The following is an 18,513-nucleotide window of genomic DNA, read 5'->3' on the forward strand; positions in this document are numbered from 1 at the left end:
GATCACAGAAATGATAATAGAAATGAACATAAAAGTGTACAGACTAACAACAGATACAACACAGATTACAGAGACTCTCCCAAAGTGTACCCTGTGAAAAGCAATGAGCCAAGCCCTCAAGTGTACAAAAAACCTCCTTCCACCCCTAGAAAACCACCAAGTACTCAAAACAGCTATAGAGGAACCATAACAACTGATAAGTCTACAGAAAAAAGAAGGCCAATCCCAAAACCTTCTCCAGAAATGAATGATTACTATTACGATGATGAAGATGATGACTATGATTATGAACCTCCAGTAAAGTCCAAGTTCATGCCCAGTACTGAAGTCAAACCACAAAGGCCACCCATTGCTCAAAACTATGAGGAATATGAAGACTATGAAATAAAGGATCATAAAAAGGTTTACAAAAATAAGCCAACCACTACTCCCAAGCCACAGATCAACAATGAAACATCTAATGATGACGAGAATGACGAAGACGATGATGATGATGATGAAGAATATGATGAAGACGAAGATGAAGAAGAGGAAGAAGAAAATAAGGATGATCATGAGAAGGAACACAAAGTAAATCATCATGTTGAAGAACAGCAATTGAAAAGACCAACTACTCAGAAAAACAATTACAACCATGTCAACTCAAATACTAAACCTCAACCAAATAATAATTACATTAAAATTAACTCAAACGCTGGAACTAGCAGTAAACCTCATCATAAAGATGATTATAGCCCACTCCCGAGACCAAATATTAAACCTCAAAACAGTAATGATTACAATAGGGTAAATTCAAATATCACACCTCAGCCAAACAATAATTACATTAAGGTTAACTCAAACTTGGGGACAAGCAGCGAACCTCCTCATAATGTCAATAATTATAACTCAAACAAACCCCATCACAGTAATGATTACAATCGACTCCATTCAAATAATAAACCCCGCGATAATAATTATGATTATGACGCTGTATCAAGTAACAAACCTCATCAAATTGATAACAATCAAATAATTAGTCCTAACACAGTCTCAAATAAACCTCACACAAATAACTACAATCAGTACAACTCCAATTCGGTCAAGCCACACCAAAATAATTACAATCAAATTTCCTCAAATACTGGAACAAGCAGCAAACCAAATAGTTATACCAATAATAATCACCAAAGTGGTCAAAACATTCCACCTAGAAGGCCAACTACTTTAGTACCAGTCCAATTTGAATCCTATAGCTCGCATAGAAATGCGCAAAATCCATCTTACAATGCTAATAATAGTGGCAATACATACAACCAGAACACTCAGGAAAAACCACGGTTGCAACGGCCTGAAATATCCAACTACGAAGTACAGCATAGTTCTGCAAATCATCATGCCTCCACCAAGGTTCCTTCTGCCTTGAACAAACCGGTCAAGTATTACAACCAGACAACACTGCGACCCTACACCATAAGGACCAGACTGTCCAAGCCACTCTCAACCTTGTCGACATACACCTCTGATCAGACACAGGAACCGACCATAGAAGCTTTTGTCAGGCATCCCACCAGAGCCAGCGCTAAAAATCCAACAACTTTAGCTCAGGATACGAGGACATTCAGACGACCGACTTCTAAAACGCCTTCCAAAGACAGTGACAACCAAGAAACACGCGTACCACACAATGACATTGACGATAACGCAGCCAACAGGTATAAGATCTATCTTTTGTTTTTTTTTTTACATTTAGTCATTCAAGAAACGGGCAAACCATTTCTGAGAAACTTATCACCATAATGCATGTAAAATGGCTGTAGCTATGTTTAGTGACCAGATAAATAGCCAGGTACTTCCCAATCATCTCTTCCCATCCCCTTTCCTCTGCTTTATTTTTCAGCCTCACAAGTTTCACCTAATTGGGAATGCAAAAGCCCAACACTTACGACCATTTAGACTGTTTCACTCTCCTGACATGTAGCAGTTCGTCACTGCATCTCTTGTTTGGGACAATTCATATTATATTGGCAGACCTATCTAACTTCACCACGTTAATACCTACTTAACTACTCATTCATTTTCCCTAATGGTGGATGATGTAAGGTTATATAAAACATTAATGAAGTAATGAAATACAGCATAAATTTACAAGGAATACCCTAAAATCAACCAAGGCGTTACAGTCGGCAGATCTTAGGAGCGTAATTAAATTCAAAACTAAAACAATGAACTTAGGGCTGGTATTTCAGTATTTTCATAGAGAAACTTGATGAGGTATGTATATCTCAAAGTGATCTTAACAAGCAACTAAAACACTGGCCCATAGCTGTTAACTATAATTACGTAGGCTGCGGCATCTATAATGGTAATTATTTAAGATGTGTTATTATATTTGTATGACATGTTATATTGTGGTTGAAGGGTGGAGCCCACAGTGACAGCCTCCCCGAGCTACTCGCAGCACCGAGAACCTCAGATCCAGCAGGCCCAGCGAGGCCAGCAGAGCGCCGGTGGCCGTGCCCTCTACAACGGCTCCTTGCAGTACGACCCGCAGCAGTTCGACAACTACTATGCCCTTTACGACGAGGACCAAGAGCTGTACAAGGATGCTGGTACGTATCTCACAATATTTTAACTATTGGCGCTTTCCCACCACATTTATTCTATGATCTTTTTCTTGGAATCTATCAAATTGATAAAACACCCGATATATTGAAAGTTTGTGAATCCTTGCGGCATATTTCAACTGGACCAAGGCCATTGAAACTCTTATGCTGTAATCACAAAATATTTTGTTTAACTCCTTGATTGCCTTTCTATTAACGTAATAACTTTGAAATATTATGTTTTTGAAGTTTACCAGATAATGTGTACTACCATTAGTAGTTTCCCGAGAAAGGCTAGTTATATTCAGAGAAACGATTTTTAATAGTATCCTTAAGGATACACTAGGGAACAAGAGGTCAATGCTAAATACACACTTATTTTTATTATTTCCAGACTATGCCCAGCAATACAACTCGGCGGCCCAGCGCCCGTCCGTCCAGCAGACGTACCGTGGCACGCCCCCTCCCCGCGTAGCTGCCACCCCCTCCCCCACCCCCCAATACACCCCCACGCAGGCGAACATCTACAGTCAGCAGCCCAGCGCTGATGATTACGATGATGCTCTGATCAATTCTCAAGTATGGCAACGAATAACTTTGTTAATAATAAACATTGTTCAGACAAATTTTACTATTCCGCCTCATTCTTTACGCACAAAATATTATTGAAATAATACTTATATTAACTATTTATGTCGAGGGATATGGAAAAACATGCATTTAAATTCATAATTTGTAGTTATTATTATTTTTATACTACATGTGAAAAATCGCAGGATGTAGGTAATGATTCGATTTGGTGTACAATGTGTCTGGAATTTTTTTTTTTAAGTCCAATAATAACTTCTTTATTTGACTCAACTCTGGTTGCAATATCAGTACAAAAACTTTAATCACAAATTAAAAACCAAAGAAGAGTTCAACTTTTTAGGACGCATGTTTGTTTCTTAAAAAATTCACCCGTAAAATCATCAATATATCTATTTTCAATTTTCGACCTAGCTGCGCCATCTATTGGGCCGGCTAGTAGCCAATTTACAAAAAAATGGTTTTAATGAGGATTGAACCTTCCTCCCCATAAACTGGAGTCAACATCGCTAATACCTAAGCCAAATCCTAATTGGATAGGACCGACATTTATTTTGTATATTAACTACAGTAAATTATTAAATATAGTGTCACCAATTTTGGGAAAATGCGTGTCGCCATGAGTGTCACCAAAATTTGATATAAAATATTGTCTCGGAAAACTAGATTCAGCTCGATCGGGTGTCGGGAAGTGGGTTAATTTTCACTTCCTAGATTCTGTTTCGTTCATTCAACCAAGAAAACGAAATCGAAATTGTATAAATGTATTTAAAAAATTAAGATCCATCTAAAATTATTTTTGATTGCAGATCGATGACCAAAGCCAATACCAACAACCCATCCGCCCCAGTACCACAAGGTGAGCTCCTTTCTTTATCTCTATCCTTTCTTCCTCTTTGTAAACATTTGCATCATAAATACATACCACTGTCCTCCTTAGAAATAATATGTATAAACAATTATAATTTAAGCATAGAGTTTAGTACCTACTGACTGGCATAATAATTACTCCTCTTCTGTCTTATCTATTATCTATGGAATGACACAGTGTTATAAAATATATTATGTACATATCTTTATGATAGCGTCCCCTTCAAAAGCAAACTGGACTTGCATGATTTTGACTTGCACTTTTATGTATAAATTATTAAATAATAAAAAGATTTTTGTAGTCTATTTGTCAAACTAGAAAAACATAACTTTTGGTATAGTACGTACTAAAATTTAGTCTATGTGGCCTTTAGCTTTTGGTTATTATATTATGAGTTTCCAATCTAACTATGTACATCCTTATTCTTTGTTTGTTGATATTGTATTTCAAATGACTTTTTCATTAAAATATACAAACTGTTAATAGTAATGTGATGTAGGAAGAAAATGTTATGTTGGAATGAATTCCTCACAAGGTCGGTTCTCTTCTGAATCACCGGAATGTTATTAACAAGCACCATGTAATATGTACCTAAAGTGCGCTGGACGACAGGAATGAGTTGGGCTACGAACTGTCCACCCACGGCTTGGTGAGGATCAGCTCCCCCCAGCCCCGGCCTAGCACCACCAGCACTACCACCACCACAACCACCACAACCACCACCACCCAACCACCCCCTCCGCCACCCTCTAGAGCACCCCTCCAAAGGTACAGATTTGATGCCGCAGCCATTTGCCATTGCCGCCAATTTCTGCCATTTGCCAATTGACGCCATTTGCCAATTGACGCCATTTGCCAATTGATGCCATATGCCAAATGCCGCCATCTGCAAATTGCCGCCATTTGCCAATTGCCGCTTTCTCGCATTGCCATCATAGCCATACAACATCATCAGATCATCACCAGAACATCACTCTTGGAGAGATTTCATCATCTGCTGACAACATCTCTAGTTGTTTCTTCATCGGCTTTCATTAGACTTTATTCTACCATCTTCACATTTCGATTGAGACATTTTTTTATCAGATTTGTTAATTCAATGGATAAACATGATGTGTTCAGTTTATTTGTAAATATTATTTGGTACATACTCAGTTCATACACACTTTCTATCCACACAATTCAAATATGTTTTTACAACTTATTCTATCCAAACAAATTTATTTGATACTTGAAAGCATTGAAAGATTGGGTAAATAAATCATATTGTTATATGATTGAGAAAACGAATAAATGCAATTCAAATTAACTTACTTAAATATATTGGAATAAGCATGAAAAAGTTTTTCGTGATTTACACTGCTCAACAAATTTTGTAAGTAAGCCCGTCGTCCCACAGGTCGGTAATCAATCGACATAAACAGAATTCTGCAAGACCCGGTACAGAAAAGTTCCACACTGAACAGCGCTGCAGACCGCTACCTTACTATGGAGAGTTAATATTCCACGCAGGCTCATGCAGCATTCGGTTTATGTTGATTGCTTACCGACTCGTGGGACAACGGGCTTAATCAAGCTGTGTGAAACAGGGAGATTGCAATAGTTTATTATTCAAAGTTTCATTGGTGTCAATATTGAATTTTATCATTAGAAGTTAAATAATTAATTTAAAATTTATATCATATTGTTTCACATTATAATCTATTATATTACCATCAGAAATAATGTAATATTGTTAAAAAAAAAAAAAAACAAACAAACAAAAAAAAAATGGCACTCCAATATTTTTTTTCTACACTACCTGCGTATCATATTATGACCATTGAATTATGTTATAAAAAAAATATAAAAAAAGAAAACAAATCATGTCATTTAAAAAAATCTATATTACCTCATCTCAATTTACATATTTACATTATCAATCTCATCACATTGTCATACAGCTTCAAGCTTTGCTTTATTTTATTATCATTAAAAGAATGTATGAAATATAGTACATAATTTTATCACTAGTCTTAAGAAAGTAAGTAGAAATGACAATAATGTTTCAAATTATATTTTTCTGCATCTTTATTATGCTTTGACACTTTTACTTGAAGTACTTGTTTGTTTGCTTCTCTGAATCAATTACTCAAATTTCCAACTATTTTTATCAATTTCCAAACTTCTTCTTGTTTTCTTTTAAGCCTGTAGCACAAAATGCTTTGCAAAATGATTCAAATTTTATTACTGTTTATCACAAAAAAACTACTTTTTGAAAGCACCGATTTACAATGCAACTAACATGTGGTTTATTCAATTAAATTATTTTATTATATGAACGCTTCGTAATATTGTAATAATGATTTAAATAATGTGTCAGGGTTTTATATCCAATAACAGGTAAAACATTATTATGCCAGTATTGTTCTTTGTACATAAATGCTACTGTCGTTATTGATTCTTTACAATGTATTTGTCTTAATTATGTAACCTGTTCTAACAGCCTTTTATGAATCTCGTTTTGAGTAGGAACTTACAAAATCAAATTATAACTGAAACATTCTGTGTAGAATTCATTTCTAATACAAATAATGCATTTAAGCATTGTTGAACTGAAAAAGCTTTTATGGCTTTTTTACAAGTGCATAACTAACCGTAATTTTAGAACTTAATTCGGATTAGTTATTATCATTAATATCCATGAAATGTTAGTCATTGGGGAGTGTAATTTTTGTCTTTTAACAGATCAACTACGAGTGAAAGCTTTAATGGAAATCTAAATCCTCCAACAGAAAGATCCAAACCATTAGTTAAGACAACTCCCGGTCGCTTCAGCAGTCGGTTTCGTGCCGATCAAAACTCTCAACTGCTCGACCCCGTAGACTCTCTAGCCCACTCCAACACTGACATGCTCCCTCCCAACAAGCGTGCTAGTGTAAGGGAGCCCTCTACCGTGGCCCCCTCACCCGCACCCACTAGCACAGACCTGGCCGCCACCAGCCTGGCTAACGACACAGTTGTTGCCAACAAGTCTAGATTCTTATCCCTTTCAACTGGCTTTAGCTTCCAGAAAGATAACGCAGACGATAATGACCAGACAAGTTACACTCTCAGAGTTTTCAAGTCCCCTTTAGTACAAGTGCCCGAAACTGACGACGCTCTCAAAACTGACAATGACGATTCTACTAGGGTTCCGCCTCAAAAGGTTTCTTATAAGATCGAAGACATCCCGGTGGTAGACGAGAAGAATGATTACAGCTCTTCGCCCGAGTCTGTAGACCCCTTCATTGTAGATATTGTTTCAACAACTGGAAGACCTTCCCCCATCTCCTTTGTAATTAATAATCTTCCTGAGCCCGGACAAAAGCCCATTGTTATCCAGCTCAAGGCCCGCACAGGCTCCCGAGCTCACGGACCCCGGATCGGTTCTGATGAGATAGTCCCCATTTACACACGACCTTTTAACCGCGTCATTGAAACACAAAACGAAAAATCCCTTACTTATGAAAATTCTGTCCCACAAAATAGAGAAAGACCTACCCCTGAAAATAAATTTAATTCGGAAATTGACTTAACACAAAATGTACCCAAAGCTTACCGTACAACTATACATAAACGCCCTACACCATCCCCATTAGACAACCCTGATAATCCTATTGTTCAACAAAATATCGACGACAGCCAAGAAGCTGACAGTATCATTACATTCTTGAGACAGCCACATAAATCCCGTAAGTCAAGTATTGAAAGCGGCAATAAAGAAAATACCACATTGGATGATAATAGGAGAAACAATGACATAGAAGCTCTGCCCAACAGTCTCTCTAGGAGGAAGGTTTTCAGAGACATCTTCAATGCTAAAACTGAGAGTTCCATCTCGAGCCAACCAAATGTTTCACCTTTCAAAACGCTAGAAAACCTTCGAAGGGATGTTATCGAAGCCAAGACTGTTCCACAAAATAATAAAAATCAGAACATTAATCAAATTGTTAGCACAACACAGTCTTATAAACATAATGTGAGAGGGCATGCTGGCTCTTTCGATCCCTTTGAGAGTGAGCACTACAATACTGAGTTCCCCCTCTTGCAGAATCTGAGATCTAATGAACGTAAGAGCCATCGTCCTTCCACATCCACAGAATATCCCTCATTCAGGAGAAAACAAAACTCGCGAAAAAACATTTTCTCCAATCCCATTACTCAAAACATCTTACAAAACATAAAGCACATCTCTACCAGTCACAGCGAACCCCCAGTAGTAGAGAAAGTTCGAAAGCCCATAGAAAAAAGTTACAGGGCTGAAAAGACTGAAATTATTTCCGAAAACTCTGAAATCCCAGCATCGGAAAATACTCAAAAATTCAGTAAGAAACCAACATCATTCAAAAAATTGGAACTGATTGCCCCAATTGATGAATCGCTGGACTTCCTGTCTGATGTTGAAGAAGTACCTGGCTTCAATAAAAATTATTACGAACAGGAAATAATTGAAACAACAACCAAATACGAATTTCGAATTAGACCTAGTAGAAGAAGGGAAAAATTAGTTGTAACCTCTGAAAAGACCCCCATTGTTGTAGATACTGTGGAAGATTATGTGGAGCTTGAAGACACAAACCCGAGAAATATTGGAAATGAAAGGCCCAGAGCCAATGAACAACTTCCCAATAGAGTGCCTAACTTTGCAAATGCTGCTTTCGATATACCCTCAGCAGCCATTCCACTGTACGATAACAACTACCAGGCTAATAGGACCAAGCAATATCAGGTCACCACTCCTCGCAGAGATGTAATCAGGAAATCAACTACCACTTCGGAGTCTCCCCAACTAGTCGGCGGTTTTCTAAGAAACAGTAATAATGACTCTACTGACATCCCAAACATAGCAGAGCCCGTCACAGACCAAGTAGTTTACACTGACCGAACGACAGACAATGTAAGACAGCCGACTCGATCCACTATGACAACGACTACCACTACCACTACGACAACAAGTACAACAACAACGACCGCACCCCCCAGCACCCCGCTTGCCACCTCCCCGCCCCCCACCACCACCCCCACGCCCTCCCCGACCACCACCACCACCACCACCTCCACCACCACTGCCGCTCCCCGCTCCACCCCCACGAGCCCCCCCAGCTCCACCACCCCCCGCCCCACTCCGCCCGGCCGTATGCTTCGCGTGAACCCCGCCATCAAGTTTAAGGCGACGATGACGGCCAGCCGACGCAGTTACTCCCCTTCAAAATGTACCGAGAACAATTTGCAAAACCCCAAATGCAACGAAATAAATCTGCAGAGGTACAGACAGTTTTATAAAATAAAACTCTCTTTTGTTTATGGAACCCTTCTGTCACTACAGGCTTGTCCCGCCCTCTGGCTTCTCTCAAAGTGCTCTCTAGTAAAGAGTCTCAGGTGAAGGTTTGCTGTTGAGTTATACTCCAGACGTACGTTTCTGTATCTAAACACAGAAATAACTGGCATGTTTATTTTAACACCTCTTAATTCACACCACTATCCTATCACACTTCTGCGCTTTATACTTCACTCCTTGGGGACTAAACCATGGACCGACAGACACTTGACCAGAAACAAACCACAGACGAAAACGTAAGTTGAGACTTGTAACCGGACGCTTATTATGTCTATGTGAACTCCGACTCTTTCTGTGATATTACATAATAATACATTAAACCTCCTGTTGAGACTAATTATTCTATGTAATTATATATAATGACCATTCTATAGACGATGGACCTAGACAGAGATCATAATATGCACCACCATCTTTCAGTCGTTAGTTTCAGAGCACTTTCAGTTGTTGAATAATTAAACACAGTAGATAATAATATCAGTATGTATACCCTAACCCCTTCTTAACCGCGGCAGTTTGAGGTGAATTCTAATATGGTTCATGCGGAATAACATCGCAAATGAATGTTTAAATGGTTAACAGCAGTTACGACCTTTTGAATTTGAATTTAAGCTTGAACTAAAAAATTAGTTGCTTAAAAGGCAAAGTTGTAATGATGATTTGTGGACACTTCTAGAACAAACACAAGAGGTCGTGGAAATGCTCAGCACTCCACTGCCAAGGGGGGAGAACAGAACGCTCTGGGCTCAAACCGTGGTACTCCACCACCGTAAGTTCACCTTCCATTGAATCCTTATTTACACCAGTCCCGATCGCCGGTGGCCAAATGATGAACATTTGCCGCGTTGAAATTCAAAACGTCAACAGTCAATTCTACTCAAACTCGACTACCCAATTTGCCCATGCATCCCAGATTATGGTCCTCCACTGAGAGCTCCGTTGTAACATTTCTTTTACATGTGAGGTTTCAACGGATCTATCAGCGGTGTACTTTTATCAATACATATATCATTGTTTATTAGAACACTGTAATACTTTTAGTTTTCAAAATAAAAAATCTTTTATAAAATTACTTTGCACATTAGTAACTATTATTATTTATCTTACTTACAGTTGTTATTTCTCATATTGTGTAGTCTTGTCATTTTTTATAGTAGCCTGATACATCTTGAAATGCATTGTGTTACTTTTTATTTACCTCTTTTGAGATGCAACACTTAGTGAACACTGTTTTATAAATGCAATACTCTCATCTTAGTATGTTTTACATATTCTATAAACCGCACTCTCTGAATATATTTTCTAAATTGATCGAAGTGTGTGTTGTCCAATGATGTCCAGTGTTGTTGAATGGTGTGTATATGTTTCCAGTCGCGTCCGTCCAACTCTGAAGCCATCAAGCACGATTGTATCTAAAGCGCAGGAGTTTGTGGACATCTACCGGTTCCCTCCCAGGAGGCCAGACACAGTGTACCCCACGCCTCAGGTAGACAAGACTGCCGCTAAGTGCAGGAAGGACGTCTGTCTGCTTCCCGATTGCTCGTGCGGAGGAAAAGATATCCCCGGTAATTCTTTCTTCTATTTTTGTAAATATTCATAGTTTTAGCTTCAAGACTTCAAGGATGCAAAATAAGTCTTTATAAATCTTTACACCGTATTCAGGCCTACCTAGGTTACATATTGACATTCTATTCTTCCTACTCAAACTAAATGTAGCCATCGTTCATCTGTTGGAAGCCGGTTCAGTTGAGAACAAATCCGTGGACGAAAAATGGGTTTATTATTATGTAGATAAATTTGTGAATTAATGAGAAATATTGAAGACAAAATCTACTATAAATGTACATACATGTTATTTATAAAAATCTGATGTTTAGATAATTCTCTTTTATTCCTAATTCACAGCAGATTGTTCCCTTACCCTGAAATATAGATACTGGATCAGCATTATTTTTCACTTGTTTTTTTTCTTCTTTACTTTTAATTGGTATAAATAATAATGTGTTCAAATCAATAACATGGAACCATACACAGGCAATATACCAGTGGAAGAAGTCCCACAAATGGTTCTGATCACATTCGATGACGCTGTCAATGACCTGAACAAGGTCACATACGCTGAACTCTTTGAACAGGGCCGGAAAAACCCCAACGGGTGTCCCATCTCCGGTACGTTCTACGTATCCCACGAATGGACGGACTATAGCCAAGTTCAGAACCTTTACTCGGACGGTCATGAGATGGCCTCCCATACTGTATCGTAAGTTATTACTGTTAGTAGTGGATTATTTTGGGCTTCATGGTTTATGTCTTTGATGTCTTCTGCAGTCGATGTTAGCCCCTTGTCCACTTTTATGAAATGGTTACTGCTTCCTCTTCATGTTTTATGTGTTTAACATGTGATGTCTCTTTTGTCATTAATTAATCTTCATGCAATGATTTGATGTATACTGATTATGAAATACGATATATTTGGACAATATGTAGTACGTCGTGACATATTAATTTAACTAGTTTGCATTTATTCCAAAAATTAAGTAATTCATATTCAGTTATAATCCTTAGTGCTGAGATCAAATTCACTAACAATGTTTTGTTTTCTTTTTCTCTCTCTTTCCTTCTATATTCTTCCTTTAATCTTACCTCTGTCACTGTTCTGCCTCCTTACTGCAAATGTAACATGATGCGTTCCCGCCACCTAAATTTCATCTCTTTCAACCCTACACTAAACTCTCTGCAAAATGGTCCCATATCCCTCGCACACAACGAAACCCCAAACAGGTGACCTCCCCGTTGAAGATGTTCCCCAAATGGTCGTGCTGACCTTCGACGACTCGGTGAATGACCTGAACAAGGTGTTGTACACTGACCTCTTTGAGAAGGACCGCGTCAACCCCAACGGATGTCCCATCGCAGCCACTTTCTATGTTTCCCACGAATGGACCGACTACAGCCAAGTCCAAAATCTCTATTCTGCCGGCCACGAGATGGCTTCCCATACAGTGTCGTAAGTTCTCAATCATTTGAAATGATAACAACTAATACGAATTAAACATCTGAAACAAACAATCCAGCTCCCATAGTTTTCATCTAAAATTCAAAAAAAGTTTGACATAAAAATTAACTGGAATCATTGGTTTTGATTTTGAAACCTGGTTTTTGGATTAAAAAAAACATACCTATTCGTAATATTTTGGTACCGACCCACTAATAATTTACCAAAGCGTTTCATTATAAATTCATAATAATAATATATATGTTTTTAAAATTTGTCATATCGTTGTTTTGAAATAAGTTTGGTATAATTTAATGCTTTTAAAACTCTTTTGCTTTATTTATTGTGTAATTAACATTTCTAGCTTATTTAATAAATATACACTTACATCATAACAATATAACACCGACATAATAAATCAATCATCAACCATTTTACCTTAATTTTATATCGACCATCATTACTTATAATAATAAAATATGTTATTGATTACTTAATTATTACAGTTTAGAAATTCAATGAAATATTTTAGTACATGTATAAAATCTGCTGCAACTACATATATCGTTAATAATTGACAACAGGCATAGCTTCGGAGAGCAATTCTCGCAGAAGAAATGGAACCGCGAGATCTCTGGCCAGAGGGAAATCCTCGCTGCTTACGGCGGAGTGAAGCTGGAGGACGTTAGAGGAATGAGGGCGCCCTTCCTGTCGGTGGGCGGCAACAAGATGTTCAAGATGCTGTACGATTCCAACTTCACGTATGACTCGTCCATGCCCGTGTACGAGAACAGGCCGCCCAGCTGGCCGTACACTCTTGACTACAAGCTCTTCCACGACTGCATGATCCCTCCCTGCCCCACCAAGTCTTATCCAGGTAAATACACAAGTAACTTTTTTCGACAATTTCTTGCCGGCAAGATATTTCTGTCAAGATTTCCATAAAAATTGAGATTGTCGTGTACTGCCTATTCTTGTTGACGTATTGCCTTGTCTTGACGCTGAGTTCGCCACCTAGCCGCTACCAAAACTGTCAATTTCGAATGCAGTTAAAATTAAAAAATTTTGCCTTTTTATTTAAGATTATTCAATTTGGTGGTGTTATTGTAAGAGATCGTTTTTTGCATTCTGAATTTGTCTTAACAACTTGATCAAGACAATTCTTCGGCAATAGACAGTAATTAGTAATAGCAATTTATCTTGCTCGTTTACTAGCACCTCAACAGAAAAACAATCCATAACATATCTGATAAATAAAATTAAATCTTTTATGTCATTTCATTTGTCATTTTTTGTTAAATAATTCTGCCATTGATTTGGTTGAGAAAATTATAACTCTTTAATTTAATTTCCTCAGGTGTGTGGGAAGTGCCCATGGTGATGTGGCAAGACCTGAACGGAGGACGGTGCTCCATGGGAGACGCATGCAGCAACCCCCCCGATGCGGACGGAGTATACAAGATGTTGTTCAAGAACTTCGATAGGCATTACTCCACCAACAGGTTTGTATTGAGAAAGCTATTATTTTACTATGTTTACCCATTTGTATCCAATTTCCGTAAGCACGGTGTAGCTTTAGCACATTCGCATTCATGCTGCCACTTCAGGGCATCTGCTAAATAGAAACTCGGTGAGAGAGCTAGTAGGATTATTAACCTTTGGAATGCCAAGCTCCCACGACCGAATACTCTATAGTGTGCCATGAAATAAGTAGTTTTGCCAGAATAACTATGTACTTATATTCAGAGAAATTATTTTTTCTCGCTCATTTAACATGTAAAGTTCAATAATATAAAGTATATATTAGTTTGAAAGGAGTATTTTGTAAGGTATAATAATAGTAATCCCACAACAAGAAAGTATATTAACACCTTGCAGATAGGCAAGGCTGTTGTCCAACGTATAAAATTTTACATTTACAATTCTGGCGCACAAGCGGTTAAGAGGACACCGCCACTAGGAGATATGTGAGATTATTATGAGTGGATATAGGAAATGTAAAAATGATATAGAAACACCAATTCTCCTATAATGCCTTTGTCCGGGCTTAGTGGAAATTGGTGGGAAACGATGTTGTGGAACCAGGAACCACAGATGAAACATGAGAGATAGATTGAGTGTTTACAGAGCCATGCAGAGCGTCTCAGTATTAAATACATTTGTTCTTGTTCCAGGGCACCCTTCGGACTGTTCTACCACGCAGCGTGGTTCACACAGGCGCATCACAAGAAGGGCTTCATCATGTTCCTGGATGCCATCAACGCCATGAAGGATGTGTTCCTGGTGACCAACTGGCAGGCACTGCAGTGGGTGCGCGACCCCACCCCCCTCTCCCGCATTAACAACTTCCAGCCCTTCCAGTGCAACTACCAGGTAACCAACCAAATAGACCCAGTATCGCCCTGATAAAATACCACCATTCAGAATCTAAGCCTTGCGTATTATGGCTTTAACCATGTTTTGTTACCAAATCTGAATAGCTAGGTACTTCTCAACCTTCCTCATCTCCTTCCCTTACTCATACCCTTCGGCATCACAACATATCCAATTTTAGGGAAGCAGTAGCCTCACTAATGCACGGACTAACGGAGTAGTTGGAATCTTATGTGGTATTCACATTAAAAAAAAACTTTATGTTAGCCACTTGGGTATTAGATTTTACATGTAACGTTTTAACTGGTATTTCTGAAATCCATCATCAGGAATAAAACTGCAGCAGAAAATCTGTTGTTCGTCCTTCTATAAACACATGAATGGTGTGTTCTCGTGTCATGAATTTTGCACAGATTTTTTTCTACCTGGAATTTCTAGGTTAACACACCTCTTTTATGTTCGAAACGCCATAGCTGGAATAAAACTACAGCAGATAATCTGTTATTCGTTCTTTTTAAAAACTCTTGAATGGTGTTTTCTCGTGTCATGAATTTTTCTCAGATTTTTTCTGCCTGGAATATCTAGGTTGACACGCCTCTTTTAAGCTCGAAACGCCATGGCTGGAACTTTGATGCATTATTTATTCATTTAAATGTAAAAGGAAACTATAACAAGGCTTTGAAAACAGGGTTTTGAAATATTTTGAATGGGTAATAAAGCCAGTTAAACGTAAAAAAAGTATAGTTTTGAAGTGGTCCCAAGAGAGCTTGTACATACATCACCCTTCCTTCTTGTATGAAAACAAAAAAGACAGAAGATGCCAGTACGATGACATCACTACCTCTCTCTGGAACTACTATATGTACATGCCATATGTACCACTGTACAACGCCAGATTTCCAGATAAGCTTTCTGTATGCAGCATCAAATTTTAGAAAACCTCCAATTAAATTTTCTACGATAATTTACTAAGATTAATGTAATCAATCATCAATTGCAGGACCGCCCTAAGAAGTGCAACAACCCCAAGGTGTGCAACCTCTGGCACAAGTCCGGAGTCAGGTATATGAGAACCTGCCAGCCCTGCCCCGAGATATATCCCTGGACGGGCAAGACAGGAATCCGTTCTTCCAGAATAGACAATGAAGTAGACGATTAAACTACAAACACTACACTCCTAAATTATTATTATAATACTTCTGTTTAAATACACCAAAATTCTATCTCCATAAATATCAATAAATTATTCAATAGAACAATATTCTATAATCGATCGATTGACAGTATAAAAAGCTTAATTTGATTTGTTATTGTATATCCTATTTAATAGCAAATAATGAATTTGAATTATTTATTTTTTCCAAAAAAATCTACAGTTTGTCTAAGCAGTATTATAATTTGTTTTAGTTTTGGTAACGCATAAAATAATTATGAAAAAAAAACTATAATGAAATTTTAATATTGTCTTAAAATCACGTTGAATGACACATTATGGATTTGAGAGTACTTGGTTCTTGTGACTGAAAGAAAGTTTTAACCGTATACTAAGTACTTTAGTATACTATTATAAAATTCAAATATTTCTAAAAGTGGTGTGAATGATATTAATTTAATTTATTTGAGTATAGAAAATTATTGAAAGAATAATTTTACTCTCGCTGTGAAATATTCTGTTTTAAGATTAAGAAAAAAAAGAAAACTTGAGAAAAAAATATGTAAAAAATAAATAATGAGAACAGAAGTTCAACAATAATAATTAATTTCAAAATGAATAAAATATAACGATGAAATAAATTATATTTCTCTTTTTACAAGATGCAATCAATATTTTTTTTATAATTTTAACATCAACTACCAGCAATATAACGCGTTATTATTATTTCAAATGAAATAGCCATTCATCTTAAATAGTTTGTAGGTGCCTTGTATTTAATTCCACAACGTAGGTATATAAGGAAAAAAATGCCACCTGAATATTGTTTAAAATGGAACAATTAATCTGAAAACAGCAGTAATCAATTAACTTTAAAAAATGCTAATTAAAATCAATAATCTATTGAACTAAAGTAATGATTTAAATTTGTTAGTTAAATTTTTCAGTCTGTCCCAATCTTATTAATGAGGTGATTGAGGTTTTAGAGTTAGGTTTGGTTGGTTTTGTTGGGATGAATGTTGTTTAGGTGTCTGGCCACATCGATGATAAACTGATGAGGCACACACCCATGCAACATCTCCATCTGTATTGTCTTGGCTTCTGCGTGTCAACAATAAACACCTACTTAATGTTTTATGACAAATCTCTTTTGTAAATACTCTACAGATCTAATTTATATTGTGATTTCCTGACACCAGGTGTCGGGGATAGAGACTATCCGCGGCTTCAATGTATAACTTAAGTTATTCCTCAAAATGTACTTAAGGTTAGACGCGTCGTTCGTTATATTCTACATGTTCATAGATGGCATTAGTGAGTTTTTAAATGAACAAAACTATTTATTCATATTATTAATATTGCGCATGTATTTTTGTCTCAATATTGTAAAGCAATACCTTGCAAAAAGCGTATTTTAATCAAATAAGTTAATTAACGCCATCTACAAACATGTAGAATATAGAGAGCATCGCGTTTAACTTTAACAACTCTTTGGTCAAATTCATTTTTCATTTCGAACAATTTTGTAAATAAATTTTCCACTTTAAAAAAAAATGTATTTTAATACTTATTAATGTTTCTCTGCTTGCTGATTTTGTACACTTTCATAATTAGATCTTTTTAGTGCCAAGGAGTTGAATAAATGTGACGAAATATAATCAAAAGCCATCGAATAAGGATATACCATCAGTATTTATAAGTTGAAATTGTGAATAGTTGTACGTTAGAGATTATTAGAACTAGTTGTACGATTTAGGTTTTTTATTTAAGCAGTTATAATATTAAGTTTAAAATAAATTTTAAATCTCAGTGTGTAAACATTATTTCCCTTTAATATTTTTATACATTTCTTCAAAGGGATTTTCTGTGTGGCTCGTCCTGCCTCATTTATGTATTATAGAATTACCTATTTACCGTCTCAACTGCTATGTAAGAAACCAGTGAGTGATAATAAATTCCTAAATGAAACTACCCATCTTGTTATTATTTATTATACCTGTTATGTTATCATTTATTATACTTGTAGTGTTATTATTTACTTTACTCATTGGGTTATTATTTATTATACCTATTGTGTCATTCTTATTAAGTTTTGTATGAAAAAGGCCATTCTCTTGGCTAGTCATCAAGATTTCCCTGATGATGGCCAATCTTCGATATGAGAAGGCACAAGGAAATGAAGAAGAGTCACCAGAGTAGATCATAATCACAAAGCAGACTGATATTCATGTTATTTTTTTTTAATTGTATTATTTATTTTGAAGTACCAAAATATCATAAAGCAGAATAAGGAAAAGTTTTGTGTCTAGATACAAACAACATCCTGATTAATAAATTTCTGACCACTAAAAGTAATACATATAGGAAAACCACGAGAAAATAAAACAAAATACTTAAATGTTCATTAAATTTCATTAAAAATAACCTTATCAAAGCTTAAACTTCATTGTAATATTATTATGAAGTAATATCAACACAACTTACAGCCATCAAACATGAAGATTGTTAATTTTTTATTTTATTTTTATGGATATCTATATGCCTGAAGAATAAAAAATCATGATGTAACACCCTTACTATAAGCTACAG

At 36.7% G+C, this 18,513-nt stretch overlaps 1 protein-coding gene across 4 annotated transcripts in view; it reads left to right on the forward strand.

Moving 5' to 3' along the window:
* The window catches only part of Cda5 (Chitin deacetylase-like 5), a 188,167-nt gene extending 170,272 nt beyond the window's left edge, over window positions 1-17,895 (forward strand). The window contains exons 5-16 of one of the 4 annotated variants that reach the window (XM_089650650.1): window positions 2,401-2,591; window positions 2,980-3,164; window positions 3,983-4,032; window positions 4,642-4,812; window positions 6,772-9,330; window positions 10,080-10,172; window positions 10,775-10,968; window positions 11,438-11,663; window positions 12,983-13,275; window positions 13,756-13,900; window positions 14,573-14,771; window positions 15,772-17,895. In XM_089650650.1, the coding sequence (XP_089506776.1) occupies window positions 2,401-2,591; window positions 2,980-3,164; window positions 3,983-4,032; window positions 4,642-4,812; window positions 6,772-9,330; window positions 10,080-10,172; window positions 10,775-10,968; window positions 11,438-11,663; window positions 12,983-13,275; window positions 13,756-13,900; window positions 14,573-14,771; window positions 15,772-15,930 (4,465 nt within the window). In that variant the 3' untranslated portion in view covers window positions 15,931-17,895. Of the gene's footprint in view, window positions 1-2,400; window positions 2,592-2,979; window positions 3,165-3,982; window positions 4,033-4,641; window positions 4,813-6,771; window positions 9,331-10,079; window positions 10,173-10,774; window positions 10,969-11,437; window positions 11,664-12,184; window positions 12,411-12,982; window positions 13,276-13,755; window positions 13,901-14,572; window positions 14,772-15,771 lie in introns of all 4 variants that reach the window. The other 3 variants (XM_089650648.1, XM_089650651.1, XM_089650652.1) reach the window with 3 other exon arrangements.
* Window positions 17,896-18,513: the final 618 nt, after the last annotated feature.

Source organism: Hesperophylax consimilis, chromosome 3 (genome assembly GCF_061612785.1).
Source record: "Hesperophylax consimilis isolate HC1 chromosome 3, BYU_Hcon_1.0, whole genome shotgun sequence".
NCBI lineage: Eukaryota > Metazoa > Arthropoda > Insecta > Trichoptera > Limnephilidae > Hesperophylax > Hesperophylax consimilis.